The sequence below is a fragment of the Grammomys surdaster genome, unplaced genomic scaffold (assembly GCF_004785775.1).
Source record: "Grammomys surdaster isolate TR1022 unplaced genomic scaffold, NIH_TR_1.0 97, whole genome shotgun sequence".
NCBI classification, from domain to species: domain Eukaryota; kingdom Metazoa; phylum Chordata; class Mammalia; order Rodentia; family Muridae; genus Grammomys; species Grammomys surdaster.
The window spans coordinates 10,822,086-10,843,918 of NW_021604576.1; the positions used below are offsets into that span (position 1 = coordinate 10,822,086).

Sequence of the window (21,833 nt, forward strand, 5' to 3'; positions counted from 1 at the left end):
GTCCCCAGTTCCCTTTATTGCTCCTTCTTGCCAGCATTACAGATCATTTAATATCTATGAAAACCATGCAAGGTTAAGTATTGCCTTCAATTTTCAGAGAAGAAAACGGAAAATTAAGTGACTTTCTCCAGATAGCTTGGCTGTAAATAATGGATCTAGCCAGCATTTTAATCCAAGGATGTAGCCCAGAAGAGCAAGGACTTACTGCTGTTCCCCAGATGAATACATTTTTAGAAGTCAAAATAACAGTGAGGTAATCATCCTGAGAGCTTTTGTTTGAGTCCCTGGCCCAACAGTGACTGCATATGTTAAGCAGATGTAATGTATTTAATCTGGGAGGGAAAAAGAAAGCTTTTGGCAGATTTTCTCCAAAACACTCCCCTGTAAACTGGCAGGAAGAAGACACGTGGGAAACGGCAGTGCCAGATTGCCAGCATATCCTCCAGCCAAAAGGAAGTAAGAGTAAAGGAGAATAACAGTGGAAAAATCTGGAAACAGACAAATCACCTGCACACTCACACAGCTGCCCCTATGTACTGGTCACCTCAGGCACATCACATTAGAGTCAGGCTATATGCCAGACATCCCCAAGCCCACAAAATTAATAAGAATACCCTTTTATTTGTAGGATCTATATCATATGAGTGTATTACTAGTGGTTCTAAACCTCAGTATTTAGACAAATGTTAACAAAGGGCTTTCCATCTTTCCTCAGTCTGGCCTGTCTTTCAATGAATGAAGTAGCATATGCTAGCTCCGTAGTAGCTGAAATCGCTCCTTATGTATATGTCACCCCAGGTGGCTGACCCCACAAATAACTGTTAAATGAACCTGGATCAGAGGCCAGGAGGAGCAGCCTGCTAAGACAAGAGTATTGGCTGGTATTTTAAAAGGAAAAAAAAAATTAGTTTGGGATACTAATGAGAGAATCTCTGAACTATTTAACTTTGATCTTCATTAATCAGCCCTGATATTAGACTGCTCACCTATAAATTAATCTCAGAATATAAATACAGAGATTTAAACTTTGATTCTTTAAGTGTGCATCTGATTCTCACCACTACTCTGGTCTGTATCGAGGAACTTCTAGTGTTTAACATTTTCTCAGCTTCACCAATCCTGTTTTTCCATTGTCTGGCTTCTCGATTGGATATTACTCCAGCATGTAGTAATAAACACCAGGGAAGTGACAGCTTTTAAACACAGGGCATGGCTCTCTATCCATTGATATGTTTCTGTTCATCCATGAAAATGACTAGATCTGAAGTCAGCAACAGAGGAGAAACATTTGATCCTTAGTTAATATGAAAAGATACTCAGCAATTAGTGGCCAATAAGCTAGAATGCAAAATTCATTGTTGAGGCTACAGAGATGGCTCAGAGGTTTAGAGTACACAGTACTCTTGCAGAAAATCAGAGTTCAGTTCCCAGCACCCTTGGTGGGCAACTCTTAACTACCCATTGCTCCAGCTCTAGGTGGATCCAGTGCCTTCAGCTTCTGTGAACTGATGTGTTCAAAGGCACACACATACTTGTAGGAGCTGGGTCTGGTGCTGCTTGTATTGAAATGCTAAATTCTGTACCCCAAGACCTGGTTTTCCAAGACAAGCAGATCCTTATTCATACCAGCTTTTGTTGTTTAAACTTTGCCCCCCAAGTTATCCCTGATTTGTTAATAAAGATACCTACAGTCTGCGCTGGGCAGAAGGGCGGCGGGGGCAGGGGGGGGGGGGTGGCAGAGCAAAAGTTCCCAGGGCTTAGGGTCGGAAGAGAGACCATAAGGGAGAGAGAGGAAAAAGGAAGAAGTTGCCATGGGTTACTGTGAGTGCATGGCCATAAGGGCCTACCTGATGGAGTAGGAGTGGCCCAAGCAGAACATGGCAAGTGATATCTCAGAGTTAATGATAGGGAAAGAGACAAAATAGCACAGAGCTTTATCTGCCTGGCTCTAGTACCTTAAGGCTTATTGTAACTGTAAAAGTTCTGTGTCTTTTATTTGGAAACTAAATGATCTGAGGTGGGGTAGAAACCCCCAAATGCTATTTACCACAATACATATGTACATGCAAACACATCTTTTGTTTAAAAACAAATCTTTAAAATGTTATTATCTATGAAGATTTTGTTTACAAATGCCTCTCTAAATGATAAACCATATGCTATCATGCTCACATTTATTGATCATAAGGGCTCTTATACATACATGTTTCTTGGGCTATAGAGATGGCTCAGGGAAAAAAGGGCTTGTGCTGCAAGGATGAAGACCAAAGTTCAGATCCCCAGAACCCATGTAAAATACAGATAGATGCATGGCCAATTGTAATTCCAGCTCTTGGGATGCAGTGACAAGAGCCAACCACAACCTGGCTTGCTAGTTAGAATAGGCATTCTTGGCATACTCCAAGTGAGAGATCCTGTCTTGATAAGAAAAAGTCAAGTACAATGGAAGAATATGCCTGCAAGCAACTGCAGGTCTCTGCATACCACATACATGTGCACACACACACACACATGCACGAACGCACGCACGTGCCTATAAACATGTTAACATGTATACTGATGCATGGACACACCACACAGACATATAAGAATGTGAAACATGAAACCATGCCCAGAGAGATGGTTTAGTTGTGCAAGTGCTTGCTGCCAGCCCAGATGGAGTAAGTTTACTCATGGTAGAAAGAGAGTCAACTCTGGAGGTAGTCATGTGTCCTCTACATGTATATGATGACTGGCAAGTGGTTGTGCCCCAACACATACACACACACACAAATATTAAGGAAAATACTTTTTTCTCAAGTTTTTCTATGCTTTGTAGAACTAGTAGTGCTTTGCAGTGTGCTAGTCACAGGAATAGACAGAATTTGCACTGGTATATTTTATTATGTGATCTTGAAGGTAAACTTTACTCCACTAATACAAGCACTTGTTAAAATTTAAAATATGTTCTTTTAGGGTTACCTTAATCCAGAGGAAACTTTTAAATGTCATGTCCTCAGAGGTTTAAAATATGCACACATTTACTTCCTGAATAAAGTTTGTATGGGACTAGCCAGACATTATTATCACTGAATCAGTGGGCAAGCAAGCTGGAGTGATGACTCAGTGGTTAAGAGCACTTGTTGTTCTTGGAGAAGACCCAGGTTTGAATCCCAGGGGGATCTGATGCCCTCTTTTGGCCTCTGTGGGGACTGTGCATATGGTGCCCAGACATACTTGCAGGCAACACATTTCAAAAATACTGTAAAGATCAGTGTACAAGGTTACTCAGCCTTCTATGAAAAAACCATTTGGAGATAAACAATTGATATCACCATGAAGTGTCTTTTGTTTGTTTTGTTTTAAAACTGTTCTGTCTTACACATTAAGTTGCCAAAATAGACTTGAAAAAGTTTTGCAGTATGGCCTTCATCCTGCTCTCTTAAAATCAACACATTAGAAGAGTTTCTTATTTTTCTCTTACAGTTTAATCTCTGATTCATAGCTAATCTAATGTTAATGTTAGTAGAAATATACCCATAATCACGTCTGACTTTTACAACATAATAAAAGTGCAAACTTAATTTCCCTGTAAAAGTAATCTAATGAAGTCTCCTAACTCCACCTACAATGTAGCATCCTGGCACTATGGAACATTCCCACCCAATTCAATGTCTTCTCAATTCTGAAGAGTGGTAAAGAAAACCCTTAGGACTGAAAACTGCCAAAAACATACATGGGTGAAGACAAGCCACTCCTCCGGGGTGAGGGGAAACAGCGCTTGCTGGTTAGCATATCCATGTGCTTCTTATGGTCATATGGTTTTACTGTATTATTGTTTCCTAGCCATTACCTTGCTGTCTTTATTACTGTCTACTTTGAATTTATTTTTAAATTCATTTTCTGGCTTCTTAAGCTACGTTTGTCCCATGTTTTGCTACATACTGTTTTTATTACTATAAAGTTCTAAGGTTCTTTGTTTCATTGTGACAGTCAACTCAGCTACACGGCAGTGTGTTTTTTATCATTTCCAGCTATGGATAGGTTTAATTTTGCTATTTGTTAGGTTCAAATTTACCTATATATTATTGGCAATATATAAAACTAATATTTTTAACTGTAAAGCATGATAGAGTTTTGTGAACATTCCCCATGTGCTAAGAAAAATTAATTCTAGCGAGTCACTGTAAAACTCAGGTCTATTCAGCTAAAGAGGCCAATCAAGTTTTCCTATCTATTTGAGCTCTGGGAATAACAGAGAGATGTAAGATCCTCAGGAAAACTTGTGGTGAGACAAAGCAAGAGGAGAAAGGAGAAACTACAGCAGGAAAATAAAGGAGAAACATAACCAACATAATACAGCAAATGGACATCAGCTATCTTGAAAGGAGACAACAGGAGGAGCACATGCCACCTTATGAAATACACAAGCATATATCCCTTATGAGATATGCCTGAAAACTAAAACCCTAGAACTGCCAGAACTGTGGAACTGTGTTCCCTAGAACTGTGGTGGTACACTTTTATCCTAGCACTCTGGAGGCAGACAGGCAGATCTCTAGAGTCTGAGGCCACCCTGGTCTACATAATGAGTTCCAGGCAAGCCATTACTGCATAGTGAGACCTGTCAATAGTGATAACAACAACAACAATAATGCTAGACTCATTTTGCAACATGAAAAACTATTAAAAAAACAGTTTTCAAAAGTTTCCCCACAAAGATTAGGTTAAAAAAAATATGAGTCATTTCAAGGATATGTTAGAGAAGTTGGGGCCAAGATACATCAGGAGTTTACCAGAGAACAGAAGAAAAAGAAAACCAGTAAGAATTAGACAGAGCATTAGGAATAAGACTTCTGTTACATATAGCAACAGAGTATGCATTTTTTACTTTTCGAGACCCAGCTGGCTCCTTGCCAAGGCAAGCTTGTGCCATTCTCTTGTGAAGTGCTAAGGCTATTCTTTGGGGCAGAAGCTATCCTATCAGACCACCCAGAAACCACTAATGCTAGGATTCTCTGCCAGAAAGGAAGCACACCTCTGCAGGCAACAATTATGAAAATGAACAAACTATAATATACAAAATTCATGAAGATGGGGTATCTTTAAAATTATAGGAGTACGAAGTGACTATTGCCAAAGTTTCTCTCTCTCTCTCTCTCTCTCTCTCTCTCTCTCTCTCTCTCTCTCTCTCTCCCTCCCTCCCTCCCTCCCTCCCTCCCTCTCTCTCTCTCTCTCTCTCTCTCTCTCTCTCTTTCTTTTCTTTCTTTCTTTCTTTTTAAAAAAAATGTATTAAAAAGGGGTAAGCTAGTCAAAGTTCTCCATTTTTGGTATATTTCATAGATGTTTTAAAGCTTGTGCCCAGCTTAGTTTTAAAAGGTCTCAGTCATTTAGTAGGCATCATATCTACGAGATAGGATACAGGCTGAACTAGCTACACAAAGAAAGGGACCTTGAGCCTCTCTCTACACATAAATATCTCCTTCTGCAGCCAAATTGCAAAACATAACCTCGCTGAACCGCTTGCAGAAACTTCAAAAGGAACTTCAACCACTCACCTGGATACAAGCCAGAGGCTCATTTGTCCAAATTGAATATCCACCAACTAAATATATTCTCCCATTATGGACAGCAACTCCAGATTCATTCTGGCCTAAAGTAAAGAGAATTAAATAAAAAGAAAAATTCTATTTCTTGCATGTTTGAATTAACCCTTTTGCCACCAAGCAATACAATTTCCCCTGTGGCATGTTTGTGTACTCCACAGGAGTTTTGCAGCAGTTAATCACTGTTTCCAGAACTAAAATGAATTAGCCACTCCTGCTTAAAGAGTGAATCCATGTATTGTTAGGACCAGGCCAAAAATATATTAGTCAATGCCTTAATAAATGTAGCACTATATATGGCGATAGTAAGCTATATAGAACCATAAATTCCATATTATTCTGTTTGCCATTAGTTTATGGTGGTGAAAATAAGGGATATTCTAGATATGTAAAGCATTCTTTGCGCTCCAAATAATATTTGTGGGCACAAATATAGTTAAGTTCTTACCTTTATAAAGTAACAGCAGCAGCCCTGGGGCAATAAAACAGAGCCCGTGCCTCAAACGAAGACAAATGGCAAACAAAACGGATAGTCACTGCCCTTCTTCCTTTACATAGTCAACAGTTTTGAGATTATATTAAAGTTCCCAAGCCGAGACTAGTCTGCACTGTCCCTAGATACCTACACGCCAAGATAATGAAAGGACTCTCCTCCCATGTCAAAAGAGAAGACAGAATAACGCACTGCACTACTACACATTCTCCCCTGGAGGCAACCGGAGAGTGAAAGTCTCTGTTTATTGATGAGCTGACACCGAATTGACTGGAGTAATAATTGGAGGCAGAATCACAGATCCAGGGATCTAGGATCTGAGATACCACTATCCCTGAGAGATCAGTACTTACAACAGGCCAGACATCATTTTGTAAAAACAGGAGTAGCTTGATACAAAGCATCCAGACCCCTGGGGTGGATCCCCAGCAGCATCAGGGAAGACTGCATCATCACTGCATATTAAATGTCTTCCAGAACTACTTTAGTCCACCACTTATAGTTTGTGATTTTCCTCTGACTTAAAACAGCCTGGCCATGGATCCTACCATTGGTGGATGTTAGCCACAGGAGCTGATAAGAGAGAGTCGTCAGCTCCATCGAGAACACCAGTGTAAGTACATTATTACTACATTCTCTCGATTCCCTTCTGTCATGTGTCGGGGACACACCTGTGATTGCTCTGGAGAAGTACATGGGTTAGGATGTGTGACCAGCAATGCAGCTGTCATGCACAAAGCAGCTGTAAAGTTGAATTTCTAGACTACACAGAGAAACAACATACAGCAGTGAGAAATAATGAAGACCACCATTCTCCTGAAATCCCAAGAGATAAAAAAAAGAACTAAGCAATGAGAAATAGAACAAAAGTTACTTCCTGTCGCTGGGGATGCGGCTTAGTTGGTAGAGTGCTTGCCTAGGATAATCAGGTCCCAGAACTGTATAGAATTGGGCGTGGTGATACACAACCCTAACCCTAGGAAAAAGCAGGTAGTAGTAGGAGGAGGATCAGAGGGACTTTCGAGCCATTCTGATGTACACGAGACCCTGACATTTTAAAAAACAAAATGTATCATTAACTCTTTTGGTGCCTTTTTTCTCCTACAGATATCAAAGTTCTCACATGAATGTCAATGATGAAACGTGAGTTGATATGCTTCTCTTGGTCCTGTGAAAACCTACACAGAGGCAAGGCAGAAACTAGACTCCCAGCAACCTGAACAAGTCTTGCCTTTAGCTACAAATCACACATCTCTTCCTGGGTAACTGAAACAATTTGTGCTATGCATTATTCTCATAATATTTAGAGTTGTACTCTGGCTGTCTATGAAACAAGTATGGGGATGTCCTGAAACTCTATTCAATTTCTTATGCTTTTGTTTCTAGACATTTCCAAAGATGTTTTGTATTTTATCTGTATGTGTGTTTTATCTACATGTACACCTGGGTACTTACTACCTGTGTTCCTGGTACTTATGGAGGCCAATGAGAGACCTAAGATCCCCTGAGACTGGAACTATCGAGAGCTATGGGCTGTGGTGGGTATCAAACCTGTACCTGCAGAAGATTAACTAGTACTCTCAACTACTTAGCCAGCCCCTCAGCCCCTATTTTTGCTCTGAATTTGTTTAACCAGAGATACTTGCCAGTCAACAAGTTGAAATTACAGCGTGTCCACTGATCAGTGTCAATGTTGTAGGAATCTATATGACGTACAAGAATCCGGTCATTATTGTAATCTAGGTCATTCCCTCCAAGAACATAAAGCTTCCTCTGGACAGCAGCCATGGAGTGGTAGACCCTTCTCTGTAGCATGGGGCTGCGACTTATCCACTTATTCTGAGAGAAAAGGAACAAAATAAGAAAACAGGTGCATTGGGTTAAAGAGATCTCACAAACACCAAAGGCAGTGGTGTCTCACTAGCAGTCCAAACCGTAGAATCAACCACATCTTATTTGCATGTTATTTATATGTTCAAATGAATGTTTTGTATGAAAACGAAAAACAAGAAAAAAAAAACCCTACACAATCCTAACTTGGAGCTTACATTAAAACTTTTTGGTAGGTTTGCATTTTATAAGGCATTTTACATTTTACAGTGTGATTATAAAATTTCATGATGCTTAGCTCATGGAGATTACTTAGGTTTAAGCACATGGTCAGTACAGTATAGAAGATAGTATAATAATGAAAACTGTCTACATGGAGACTATTAAACCATAATCATGTGCAATCTTAAGCAATTTACTGACACACACACCCCCCATGCTCATCCCTTGGCGTTACAATTGGGATAACAAGACTTACATGATAGCCATTATGACCTAGAAAATGCCTCACAAGTGCCCAGTGCATCCTCTCTGTTTTAAAAATACAGGGCTTAGGGCCAGGAGTGGTGGTGCATACCTTAAATTCCAGCACTCACGAGGCAGAGGCTAGCAGATCTCCGTGAGTTCAAAGCCAGTCTTGTCTATGTACTGAATTTCAGGTTAGACAGGGCTACATAGTGAGATCCTGCCTCAAAATAGGGGGTGGAGGGGCTTATAAACATCAAGTAACAAATGTCCCACAGAAGTTAGGGAGAGGGTTACTTTCCTATTCTTTTGAAAATTGACATGAGGTCAGAGGACAAGCTAATACTTAGCTCAGAAACAAGCTTACTGTTTCCTTTGTATCTGAAGCCTCTCATGTCTTAACATATTTGCAATTATGCCTTTTGCCAAATAGGGTAATTAGGTTAGACATATTTATTTATATTGGTAGAAGACCAAGCTTTATATGACAGTGCCAAAGAATGGAGAGATCTTTGATATTTGACTCTAGATCATCCTCAATAATAAGAAAGCTATGATCAGCCCCCTTGTAACATAAGATTCCTATTTAATATGCAATACAAGTTTTAAAATTATATGACTGTCAACCATGGCTTTAAGTTTAAATCCCAAGTAACTAATTGACAGACAAGTAAACCAAGTGATAGATCAGTAAATAAACCTAACCACTTCCTTTTTCATAAACACTCAGCATATAGGAAGAACTTCATTTCCTTTTTGCCAAGACAAAATTGGACTTGTACCAGAAAAATCATACGATGTTTTGTATGCATAGAATTTCACCAGTTCACAAAGCTGCAAAGAAAAAGCAGACTATAAGCACAAATATGCTTGTATAAACATTGGCATATATAGTATAGGCGCTTATCACTATAGGGATATAGAGTGTGACATTTAGTTCCTGTGGGCACATGCAATATGACATTTATTCACTACAGGCATACATACTGTGGTATTTATTTACCATAGTCACACAGTGTGGCATTTATTTATTATGGGCACATGTAGTATGGCATTTATTCTCTATAGTCACAAATATTGTGCACTTATGCACTATAGACATATGTCATTTATTCTCTATTGGCACATATAGTGTGTCCCTTATTCACTATAGGCACATATATTGTGGCATTTATTTTCTATAGGCATAGATTAGCTCATTTTTAATCTCTCAGAGTAAACTGCAGACAAAAAGAAATTGTTAGTCTGAGAGGCTTATACTGTCTGATTCCTCTGAACATAGAATTTCTTCAATCAAATACAGTCTTTAATAAATAGTCAATGCTAGATTTCAAACATTTTGCTAAGAAATATCTTTAATGCATTATGCTTGAGTGAATTTAAAAATTCTGACGATGCTTATCTTGGGTGTTCTCTCTGCGATAACCTATTACAGTATTAGGAATCAGTGTTTGCATTAGCAGTCCAGTCTCCTGCCACAAGACTGTAGATGCCATCTGGTTTGCAAAGCCTGCCTACATCCCCTGATTATATCTTTAGCTTCCTTCACTGCAGTGCCTGCCAGGTGAGCCACCACCCGCTGCAAAGGCAAAGAAGCCGAGAGGCCTGGTGGGGTCATTCCTAATAAGCTAGCGTGTGAATACTAATCAGCAGTGGGGAAGCAGAGGTCACCCCAGCCTGCCTGTTGGCAGGTAGCGATGTGCTCTGTGGCAGATGGCAGGCATTATCGACTCTCCACAAAGGCCTAGAAGAGAAATAAGCATCAGGGCTGAATGATAGAGTTATTGAGATTCTGAGCAAGATGCAAGCAGATGTGATGTTTGCCAGTATCCACCGTAAACAATATGCCAGCAGAATTTTTTAAAAAGAGCATGTGTGTACAAACATGAAACAGAACTCATTTCACCAGTGTTAATGCTGTCTTCCGCCTTAACCATGTGTGCACCGAACTCAGGCTTCTGCAATTAGTGATCCCTCATGAGACAGCTGACCCATGAACATCGGATCTCTGCAATCTACAGCTTCTAATAATATCAGGAGACACACTTGTAAACGGAGAAATGCCTTCCTCAATCACGCCATTGTTAAAAACACAGCAGAAACACTGGGGACACTAAGCACATACTTGTGGTACCGACCCAGATGCAGCCTTCCAAAGGCAACCTGTTGTTTCAAATCCTAATATTGCGCTAATGGACAGTAAACTTCCAGGTCACGACATGTTGGAATACTGTCACAATCAAATCCAAGTCATGGAAAGGGCAATGTTCAGCAGACATATTTGCACGGTTTGTAGATATTTTGACATAAGGAAAAGAAAATAAAAAACATTTCTTCTTCTAGGGGAAAAGGGGAATTACATATGCATCAAAAGGGCACAGAGAAGACCCAGCTATTATAGGTGCACCATTCCCAGACTTTCATATGCATATCATTTGTGTTTGTCCTAGATATAGAGCACCATTGGCTATATTAAGTCAAATGACATTATTTGATTTGAGAATAACAAGGTCATAGTGATGTTTCCTGCCCCAATGGCATCCCTTACAGAAGGACAAACACAGTCAAAGTCCTCTGTACAGTATGCAAAGCTCTGTGGCATCACATACAGCATGACACTAGAGGAGCTGACGCTGTGTAATAATAATGGGGAACCAAAGGCTTTCCCCCTGAACGCCTTCTTTTCCCCATGTAGCTGAAGGTGCATATGGTGCCATTCCAACTGATAATTCCTGTGGAGATCTTTTTAAATGCATTTTAATTAAGGTAACGAATTCTTAGGAACATCTTACCTGGTTAGGTTCGTATACCATCAGTCTGTTCTGATACTGTGCTGTGTTTGTCACTCCACCTGTAACGGAGTAGCACATTTTAGAGCTTTTTACAAAGAAGAAACAGGGTCTTCCAAAATAAGTGTGAGTTACACTTAACGGATAATTAGATACTGTTGAGTATTTGTTTGCATGCTCTCAAAGTGAACCCATGACACAATTAAGAAATGTAGTGTCGATGCTGATTCCTCTTCTAGAGCATTTCAGTAGTAATCCACTTAAGAACAACCAGTAGGTATACTGAGGGTGCCAGAGGCCTAGAATTCTAGCAAGAGGCTTTGAATGGCCAGATAAAGGATAAAGGATGGGACGAACATAGCACATACAGATGAAATTTCTCTATACATAACTTATTCTAGGGAGAGAGTTGTATAGACTGTCTCTGTCCTTAGCTAAGTTGGCAGTGCTAGAGCTCTAAGCTCTGGGCATTAGCAAGGTGACAGTTTGCTATTTCCTTGGAAGAATACATATAGCAAAGGTCATTATCTATCAAAAGATGGGGTGAATGGTGTGTAGGAGAGAATAACAATACCCACGAATAGGCCACATCAGAACATAAGCACAGAGGAATTATATTTAATAATGTATTTTTACTTACCTCAATTTGATGAAAAATATTATCTTAATATGAAATCCATATAAAATTTTCTGAGAATTTTTTATATAAAGTCTTCAAAATCCAGGGTATATTTGATACAGCACAGATAAGTCACATTCCAAGCATTTACTATGACAAGTGAAGCTGGAAACTATTGACTACCAAATGGGACAGCATGCTCTAAAGGTCTCTGGTGCAATGACTTCAAATTTTGTTAAACATCCTCTTTTACAGGGCTAATCTCTAAGAGATTTCAGACTTTCTATTTAATTAGAAGCTACGAAAGTCAATACTGTAAACTGATTTTTCCTATTTTTTCCCATATACATGGAAGACCATTCAAAATCTGAAACTTTTTGAATGCAGATATGATAGCACACACAGATTATCTCACATTTGACCTTAAGTGAGGTGCCACAGTAAAGACACAGGAACACTAAAAAGTATATATAAAATCATCCTCAGATTCTGTGTATAACATTATATGAATTTTGTGTTTAGAAATGGTTGCCCCCCTGTAAGACATGTATGTGATCATAATATACAACTATCTAGAAATCTGAATATGTCTAGACACTTCTAGTGCCAAGCATTTGGGATGAAGGGTATTCAACTCAGATATGCTTCATTTCATGTTAGTGCTATACAATGAGCCCTGTGCAATTAAGAAATCTTTGATTGTAGTTTAACTGTTACTCTTAACAATGGGAATGTGGCGACACAATACCCATCTTTATAAATACCGCCCATAAGTAGCTGCAGATTGTATAAAAGAATATTCTTAACAAGTATCAGAAAGACTTGATTCTTAAATACAGATTGAAAATTTGATCAGATGCAAAAGATGTTCCTAGAGGCTTTCCCTGCTAATTTTGAAGATATATCACCATAAGACTGACCACAAGGCTTTAGCATTCTCTTAGCTTAGGCTGCTTTAAAGATGCTAAGACCCTGACCTTGCTTGTTAAAATTCATTTACTTTAGATTAGGTATAACTGCAATGACTTTCTCCGTCTCTTTGAAATGTCAATTATTTTAAGACATATGCCACTTTTAGGAAACAAGAATATCTTTTTAAAGGACCTAAATCTCTTTGAAATATAATCATCCAGGAAAAGGATGTCCTTTTCCTCAGTTTTTAGGAGAAGAAATGAGTCTCACTTTGATAGGCACCAACTAGCAAGTTCACATGACCTAATCACAGAGGAAAAGGTTGCAATTTGAGGAACGACTGAATGTGCTTGATGTACCCACTGAACAGCTTTCCTCCAAAGTCTTTCTTTTGCTTACTCTGGTGCTGAAGAAAACCTCATTTTTCCATAGAACTGATTACAAAAAACTCTCTCCCCGTCTCTGTCTTCCTTGGCTGTCTTCTATCACCCAGCAATTTTGTTTTTGCTCTGACAGTACAAAGTCTCCGAGTAGATCTTTACCATCAATTCCAGCACTAAGAGTGAAGTGAATCAGAATCCAGAGGATGAATATGTAACTCTAAGCTGACTTAGACTAATCAATTAATACTATTAGATACATAAGGAGATGGGGACTTGTCCAGGCCAATCATTTTCCTAAGCCCTGGTAAAGAGATTGGATCCTCCATGTAATTAATGGTTGCTACTACTAACTGGAGACTTCTTTTTTAAAAAATAATTCTGTAGCTTTCAATCACCTTTTAACATACATATTATTTATACAAATCAAGGCACCAATTTTACAATCAACAAAAACTTCATCTGCAGTGAGCGGAAAGGAAGGAGATTCCTGTTTTTATAGAAAGCATTCTCTGGATTTATTGAATGTCTCATTTCTAAAATGGAGTATAAGGAAAAGAAACCACATTTAAGAAATCTGAAGTTGAAATTCTAACATAGAGTCAAGTTGGAGATCAAAATAAGAGTTGTATTTCCTTTACCCCTGATATTTGCTTCCTGTCTGATTAAAAACAGAATGTTGAAGAATTCTCTCTTGGCATAACCACGTAAGAATAAATGAATCTATTGAGACCATACATGTGCTCCAGGTTAGAAAGAATGCCAGTGCTTGTGTTCAGGGCCATAGTCACCGGATCAATGTCCAGGTCACCTCTGATCATCTATCCAACTGAAAGCAAACAGGAGGTCAGGCTCCCAGTTCTTACTGTGAAACTCTAAAAGCATCTCTACTTGGTTTAGAAATAAAGTCTATTGTGATAACACACTTTGTGACAATAGGAACATATTTGTAGCACTATGTACTAAATGTACAGTCAGTGAATTACACTGTGACTACCACACCCGCTCTGCTACATGGGGTATACAACTGATCACCGTGTTCTTCAGAATTATTGTTCAGAATTGTTATTTATTCACTTCCACAGATGCATCCATAATATGATTTTTATTAATCTGCACTCAATAATTAGATTCCTTAGCATTACACAAAAATTTTTCCTCATATGATACTGCTCAGAAATGAGATATTGGATCACTAGTTGGGAATAAAAATGAAAGTCCCAGTTAGTTATCGGCATGATTACCTCTAGAATGGGAAGACACAGGAGGCGCCTGCCAAACCCGGGGCTGTAGCTTTTGCCAAGACAGGATTGCAAAGGGAAACTGGGGAATTGCCTCTATTGCTTTTCCTTTTGAAGTAATTTACAAATGAGCATATAAACAAATCCATTTCTTTGCAGTATATAAAAAAATAAATTTTACAGGAAGCATCCAAGTTTTCAGCCCACATTTATTCCAAAGAGCTTCATCATTACATTCGCTTCACACACCACTCTTCACTTTAGATTAATCTGCTGAAATGAGATGCTAAGGATTTGCATACAGATTTGACTATACAAAAATAGATATGAAATTAATAACAGTCTCTATATGTTTTAATTTCTCCTACTCTGGAGTACCCTTGCCTGCAGCAGTATTCCTGGCTTTGAAAGTCATCAAGCTGATTTGTCTGCTCTAGGTTATGATGCCACATGCTGCTGTACTGTCCCCTGCAATCAAAGCACTTGCACAGATAGATTCCTTTCCTTCTTCTATCGAGTATATTTTATAGATTGGCAGTTTGATCTCCCTCCCCCACCCCAGGAGGGATAATCTGCATCTTAACAGCTTTCTATAGATACAGCTGTCATTAAATATGCCATCTCATATCAGCATCCATTTTTTAAGACCAAGTTTTCTCTAACTTTGAAGTGTCACAGTCAAAGTTAAGACTTCTCAGCCAAAATTGAAAATGAGCAACCTTGTCTTTTACTTTTGAACTGCACCTTAAAGATATACTGCAGGTTCCTCCAATGTCAAATAAGTCTTTAAAACCTGCCAGGAGGAATGAAAAGTTACCACCACGCTACCATGAGTGAGAAACACATTTTATCATCAAGATGAGACGAAAGCATTTTTCTTAAGCTTCCCTGTACAGCTCGCCACAAAACTTGTGTCAAATGGATGAATGTGTACCAGAGAGGATGGATGACAAGTCACTGCCAAACAGCCTTTGTCTCTGCTACCAAGAAATGCTAAGTGCTCACACCGTGTGCAGGGCAACAATGGCCAATGCTGACAGCATCTACAAAGCAGTGGGTTAGAAAAGCTGGACTTGTGCTTTGCTCAGAGTAGGTCCTAGATTGGGTCCACCATATAAGGGCCCAGTGACCAAACTTCTGTCTCTAGACATTGTCAGGTGTCCTTACCAACTGAGTCATCTATCTGACAGGTCTTGATATTTTTTGTTGTTCCCACCTCCATCCAACCCTGCCAAACCAAGAAATACTTTTTTGGTGAGTAGGGAATCCTATGCTCTTATTCTAGAAGGAGAGGCCTGGGGTTTCCACCACAGACAATGCAAGGACACAACTGAGGGCAACATGCAAAGAGCTGAGCCTCTCCTTCCTCCAAAGATGGAAAATTCTGCCTGTAAATTGAAGACTGAGAGGAACTAGCATGAGGTTTTTGACTCTCTCTTGCATGCTCACAATGCCACCCTCAACTCTGTCCAGGGGGAACAGGATCGTGATTCTATCTTTGGGGAGTCATGTACCACAGCCGACCTCAGGATCCTCGATTCTGATCTCCCTCAGAGGCTTAGATGACTAATACCCAGGGTATACAACCAGTCCAGAAGGAGATATTTGCTACAATTCTGTAGTCATTTTATCAAAATTTCTTAACATTTTCCTACAAAGGACATTGAATTATTAAATGCATTTTCCAGTCTGAATTTGATTTCCTGTAGCATTCTTTTTTTTCTTTCATGTGATTATATATATGTGTGTGTGTGTGTGTGTATACATATATGTATATATATATACATATATGTATATGTTAACTGTATGTTTGTGTGTGAAGGTATGATTGCATGTATGTGTGGAAGACAGGGGAAAGAGGACAACCTTGAATGCCATTCCTCAGGCACAATCCACTGCTTTTTAATTCTTTCTTTCTTCCTTCCTTCCTTCCTTCCTTCCTTCCTTCCTTCCTTCCTTCCTTTCTCTCTCTCTCTCTCTCTCTCTCTCTCCCTCTCTCTCTCTCTCTCTCTCTCTTTCTTTTCTTTTCTCTCTTCTTCCCCCCCCCTCTTTTTCTTTGAAAGAGTCTTTCAATAGTTTGGAGCACAAGTAGCTGGCTAGCTAGCAACACCAGGTAGCAATACCAGGATCAGCCTGTCTTCATTTCACTTCCCACCAGTGGGACTACAAAGTACCTGATCTTAGGCCTGGTTTATTTTTACTTGGATTCTGAGACTGGAATTCTCTCAAGGATTTTACCCACTGAGCTATCTCTGCAGGTCTGATTGTTCATTTTTTTTTTAACAAGTAGACTAATTGGCTACTGCACTTGGCCTTTTTTCTTCTTTAATGGTTTCAATTTCCTCTTATCTAAACGTATTTCAATTTTATACTCATACTTTAATTACCCCCAATGTGGCAACATTAAGGATGAGCTCCTATTAATCATTTTTTATAGAATTGAGCTCTCTATGATCCTCTGAGACAGGAGGCACAACGAGAATAGATGCAATGTATAACAGATACAAAATAGATATAATGATCACATATATACTTTTATTTTGAAACAAGGTTTTATTCTCTAGCCCAGGCTAGCCTATAACATACTATGTAACTGGGATTGGCCTTGAACTCACAGCAGTCCTTCAAGACCATCCTCCTTTGTGAAAGTGTTGGGATTATAGGCAGGAGACACCATACCCAGCCAAAATAATATAGTTTATTATCTATTTTTATAAGCAATGAAATGGTCCATATTTTATGATGCTTATAAGGCTGTATAAGCAATTATAACCAGGAATCTTTATTTTAAATTAGCATGTTGAATATTTAACAATGTATTAAATTGAAACTAGTATCCCTATGATTTCACACTTAAGAGGCTCACGCAAATGGATGTGTAATTGATAAGCTAAAATCTGTCAAAAGGAGTCTCAAACTTATAAAGTATCTATAAAAGATTGCTGCTGTTGAACATGCAAATGATGTTTATGCCATCTAGAACGAACAAGCACAAATTTACAACCCAGAAAGAGGTAAAGTGTGTGCCATATGTTGTTTTAAATAAAGGAAATCTACCAAAGTGCTTTGTCAACTAGGGGGACCTGCCATTTGAAATCTCATCAAATATCCACTGTAGGGATATCTCCTCACTCTGTAGGGAGTCAGAATCCTGCCTCCAAAATCTCTGCATGCTGTCAGGAGGGTTTCATTCTCAAGTCCCAGAATCCATGCAACAATCTCCAGTGGTTTGCTGGCTTCTTACTGGATCTTTAATTGCCCCCTCCCCATCAACTGGATTCTTCAGCCACTTGCTATGATGTAGCTTTAAACCTCCTACCTCTCCCTGCTCACAGATAGAGTGGTCCCTCTCAGCTTTCTCTGTGGTAGATAGAGAAGAGCTTGTCAAATCAAAAGCTACTCTTTTTAGGAGAAAAAGCCTGGAGTTTTTAACTTAAAAGGATAACTTTAGGCAATTAATATTAAAGGCAGTTAGATTATTATAGTAAAAATCAATAGCAACAAGTCTCTTACCCAGGACTGTACTTTACCGTGTAGTTCTGCATATTGCTAAATTACTTCTCACGTTTTAACTTCAGGATGGTGTTTATGTTTTCAAAACTCAATGACAGGACCACCAAAAGAAGAACTATCTGTCTTAATTCTGTGCTCTGGAAAAACCCCTTTTCCAGGACACTTGAGCACCTAAAGATAATCAAGTATTGTTCATTCTCAATGAACAACAACAAATACCAGGGCATCATCTTTTCTCTGTGTATTGTTTACTTTTAGAGCTATGTCATGGATGTGTTTCTGAGACCTTCACCAAAAGTGATCAAAACAAACAAACAAACAAACAATCTAGTGGCTATATAGTTTAGTGGGAAAGCCTTATTTTTTTAAACCAGAAATGGAATTCAAATCCTATAAAATATTAGCCATTTGACCTGGAAGTTAATGGAACTCTTTATGCATCATTTCTTGGACAGCAATAAGATGATAAACCAAATGATCTTCAGAGCCCAGCTAAGTGAGGTGGAGATGAAAGCTTTCACTGGTTCTCAGGGAATAGAAGATCTGAATGTTTTCCTTTCTTCAAACCACTTAGTTCTCTTAAAAGCACTCTGGATAACTCATTTCTGTTTGGCTTCTGTCTCAGCTCAGTAGCAAAGTTTGTTTGAATTTGTTTCAGGTGGTGAAGATTTATGGCGCGTGTGTGTGGGGGAGGGGAGTAAGGTTTAAGGTGGGAGTTTGGGTAGAAGTAAAAGAGGAATTTGAAATATCTTGGCCCAACCGGCATGCTGTATTCTAAGACCCACCGGCATGCCATAGTCTAAGACAACACAGATTTCATCTGTAGTGGCTATTCCAGTTCACGGAAACTTTGAAGTTGACATTCAAGTTATGAAGCTCCAACCTGTGTGGCTCCCTTGTGAGAGACACCTCCAGGGTAATAATCCCCCTGGTCATGACTAGATTAGCTGGGGTGCTGGCTGCTAAACACCTTCCTGCAGGAGCCCCTGGGCTATTTCTAATGTGGAAACCTTTTATCATCTAATAATCCAAAGGTATGCCTTTTCCAGTTCTCTGTACACACTACCAAAAGATAACAAAAAAGTTTTCAAACTTAGTATAGGTTCTAAAAACTTCCTTTAAAAAAAACCTATCAGTTCTCTCTTCTCTCAGAGGCTTTTCCCACAGCCCTTTCCTCGGGCCCACCACCTAATCTTGGATAAGATATAATGTCAGCAGAAACTCATCAAGATCTCACTTGAATCAATCAACAAGGAAACTCCTGGCTTCTGCTCTTCACCACTGGTACCCAGACTCACACCCGTATGTATTTCCCTTCTTTGGGATTAGTGTTTGAGAATCTTTTTCTTCACTGTCCCAGTCCCTCCTACCTCTTTAGGACTCTTTGATCTGTAGTCAGTACCTAAATTAATTCTCATTTCTGGCACTCTGGAATTGCTCTCAGAGTTTAGTGAGCAAATAGACGTCTCTATCTTGTACATCTCTCCTTACAAGTTTCCTTAGTGCATCTGCATCCTTTCAAAAAAGAAAAGCCCCTCCATTGATCTGGATTTTCTTCTCTAACTACACTCTCTTTTCTCAGCTAAATTTCTCTTTGCTTTCTTCTTATCCTTTTAATCTCCTTCCCCTTCTTAAAGTCAAAGACAATTTACCATAAAAGAAAAAAAATACTGCTGTCACAAGGATTAAATTATGTATGCCAAAACCTGCACAATCTCTTCCCATAGGTAGGTGTATAGGGGAAGGCAGACAATAACTGGAACATTATTGGATGAGCTCTGACTCAGGGAAGAAATTTCAATGATACAATGTCCATGGGAATCACAGTCAAGCAGCCAGTGTAGCTTGTACCTGGAGTTCAAGATCCATACTTTCTCATTACACCTTAACCATAGCTCTCTGCTTCTCTCCATATTCCATTCATCAGACATCCCTTTCACTGAAATGTTTGTAATTGAAAAACGCAGGGAAAATATTTTGGACTGTGGTACTCCCGTAGTTCCAGACAAGTCTCACTCATTGTGGACTCCTGTTTGTGCCCTGGTGCTGCAAACTCCTCCCCATCACTGACCCTGTGTGCCTCACACTTTGAGGCTTCTTCCAGAGGGTCGGCCCATCATCCTCCTTGCTAATGTTTCCTAGATGATGCCCCTGGTCCCTGTCCAGACCATGTCTTGTTCATCTGCCCATCTGTCTCCTCACAGAATTCATCATCCCCTCTGCATTTACCACGAAAAACAGAAGGCAAGGTCCTCTGTCTAAGTCAGAGGGAGGGGTCTTAAGGAATAGAGTCAGGTTAACACCAGTAAAGCAGAGTAGGAAAGAGGGTCAGTAGGGAACAGGATGCTGAAAACTGTCATGCGCCTGTAAAACTGGGAAGATGCCCCATCCTGTATTCAGTTCCTGGTAACACTCCTACAGTCGCAGCTGGCTGGAAGCTGTTAGTCCTTTGTGTCCAGGGTTTTTGCATCTGTAGATTCAACATGGCTTCAAAAAAATTGACAATAAACAAACAAACTGTTGGTACCAAACCCATACAGATTTCTGTGTCATTATTGTCTAAACAATATACATAATATCTACACTGTGCACATAAAAGACAAGGGAGTTACTGAACTGATTAAATGATGATATTCAAATGGAAAGTCAGGGAGGTGAAATGGATGACAGAAAGTAGCTAGAGGGGGTGGGGCCAGTTGAGCCCAAGGTGCCACTTTGCATGTCACCTTGAAAATTACTTCCTGCTGTTCACATGCTTCTGTACCCTGGAAAGGCTTCCCCACCACACCATCACACACTGAGACTGCCTACTGTATCCAACTCTGCTGCTCTAGCATGAGAGCAGAATAGGACTTCGAGAAGCTGGGACCCCTTCTCAGCATCTCATGATGGATAAGAAGAGGAGTAAGTTTCACACTTGTGAGTAACTGTACTCTATTGTACAGTTAAAGGTTTCACACCCCAATCTCAACCATGCCTATTCTTAGTTCCCAGTATTTTAAGTGCAAGCACAATAATATCTGTGCAGATAGAGGAAAACCAAAGCTGTGGTATTTTAACAGCATTATTTTTAAATTACCATGTTTTAATTTTTGGAGAATAATAGTTGAAAACTCAGAGTTCTTTCAGTAGATTCAATAAGTTAAAGTGATTTAAAATGGGGCAACATAAGCATCATCTAAACCCAACTAAGATGAAAATAAACTGGTTGTTAGGAAATTAAAGAAGGGTTAACAAAGGTTCATTTGTTGGTGTCATATCTAAAGTAAATAAATAAATAAAAATAAAACCCTTTGATTGTCAGCTTCTACAGGGCAGGAGGTTTGTTTTCTGAATTAATCATATTTATCTATGGCACAGCACCACAGTATAAACGGATACAGCATTTACTGAGAAAAATCAAGGAAATACGACATGATGCTTTTGAGTAACTATTGTACCATTTGTCTTGTTTTCTAGTTTTAGGCACCAATGTCATGGTCAGCGACTCACTATTTTGCAGCCATCTGATAAAAATAAACAGATACGTTCTGCAAGATGGGCTCAGATTAATTTTCCTTCATACAAACTCACAAGAATCTTTTTAGTGGTTCACATGTTATCCTGTACAACAGAGAGCATGCATTTTTAAAACACAGTGACAGGATATTTAATGCTTATTTTACTTTGGAGAGGTGGGTTTCAAACAGAAATGTGGTGGAGCACTTGTGAACTGGGTCACAGGGTCAAATGCTACAGAAGCCTTTAAAATTTGACTGTCTCTAACATCTTAAATTAAATGATAATGGGCATAGCCATCCAACCTAGCTTTCTGAATTCTCTGGTTCTCATACTGATAAGCTGAGCACAGTTTTCAAAATGCCTTGACCTCAAGTGGACAGAACAGGAGAGGGTACAGAGCAGGAAAGAACATACTACAAATACCAGGCCTCTGAGGACACATTCATTCTGTGTTCTATGGAACAGAACTGAGCCTTTACAACCCACATTCTTACTAATCCACACC

At 39.3% G+C, this 21,833-nt stretch overlaps 1 protein-coding gene across 7 annotated transcripts in view; it reads right to left on the reverse strand.

Annotated features, from left to right (window-relative positions):
• The window catches only part of Klhl32 (kelch like family member 32), a 164,778-nt gene that overhangs the window by 4,111 nt on the left and 138,834 nt on the right, over window positions 1-21,833 (reverse strand). For 5 of the 7 annotated variants that reach the window (XM_028780708.1, XM_028780692.1, XM_028780685.1 and 2 more), the window contains 3 exons: window positions 11,166-11,224; window positions 7,725-7,917; window positions 5,538-5,632 (listed from right to left, as the gene is read on the reverse strand). In XM_028780708.1, coding sequence (XP_028636541.1) covers window positions 5,538-5,632; window positions 7,725-7,917; window positions 11,166-11,224 — 347 coding nt within the window. The remainder of the gene's footprint in view (window positions 1-5,537; window positions 5,633-7,724; window positions 7,918-11,165; window positions 11,225-21,833) is intronic. The other 2 variants (XM_028780723.1, XM_028780715.1) reach the window with 1 other exon arrangement.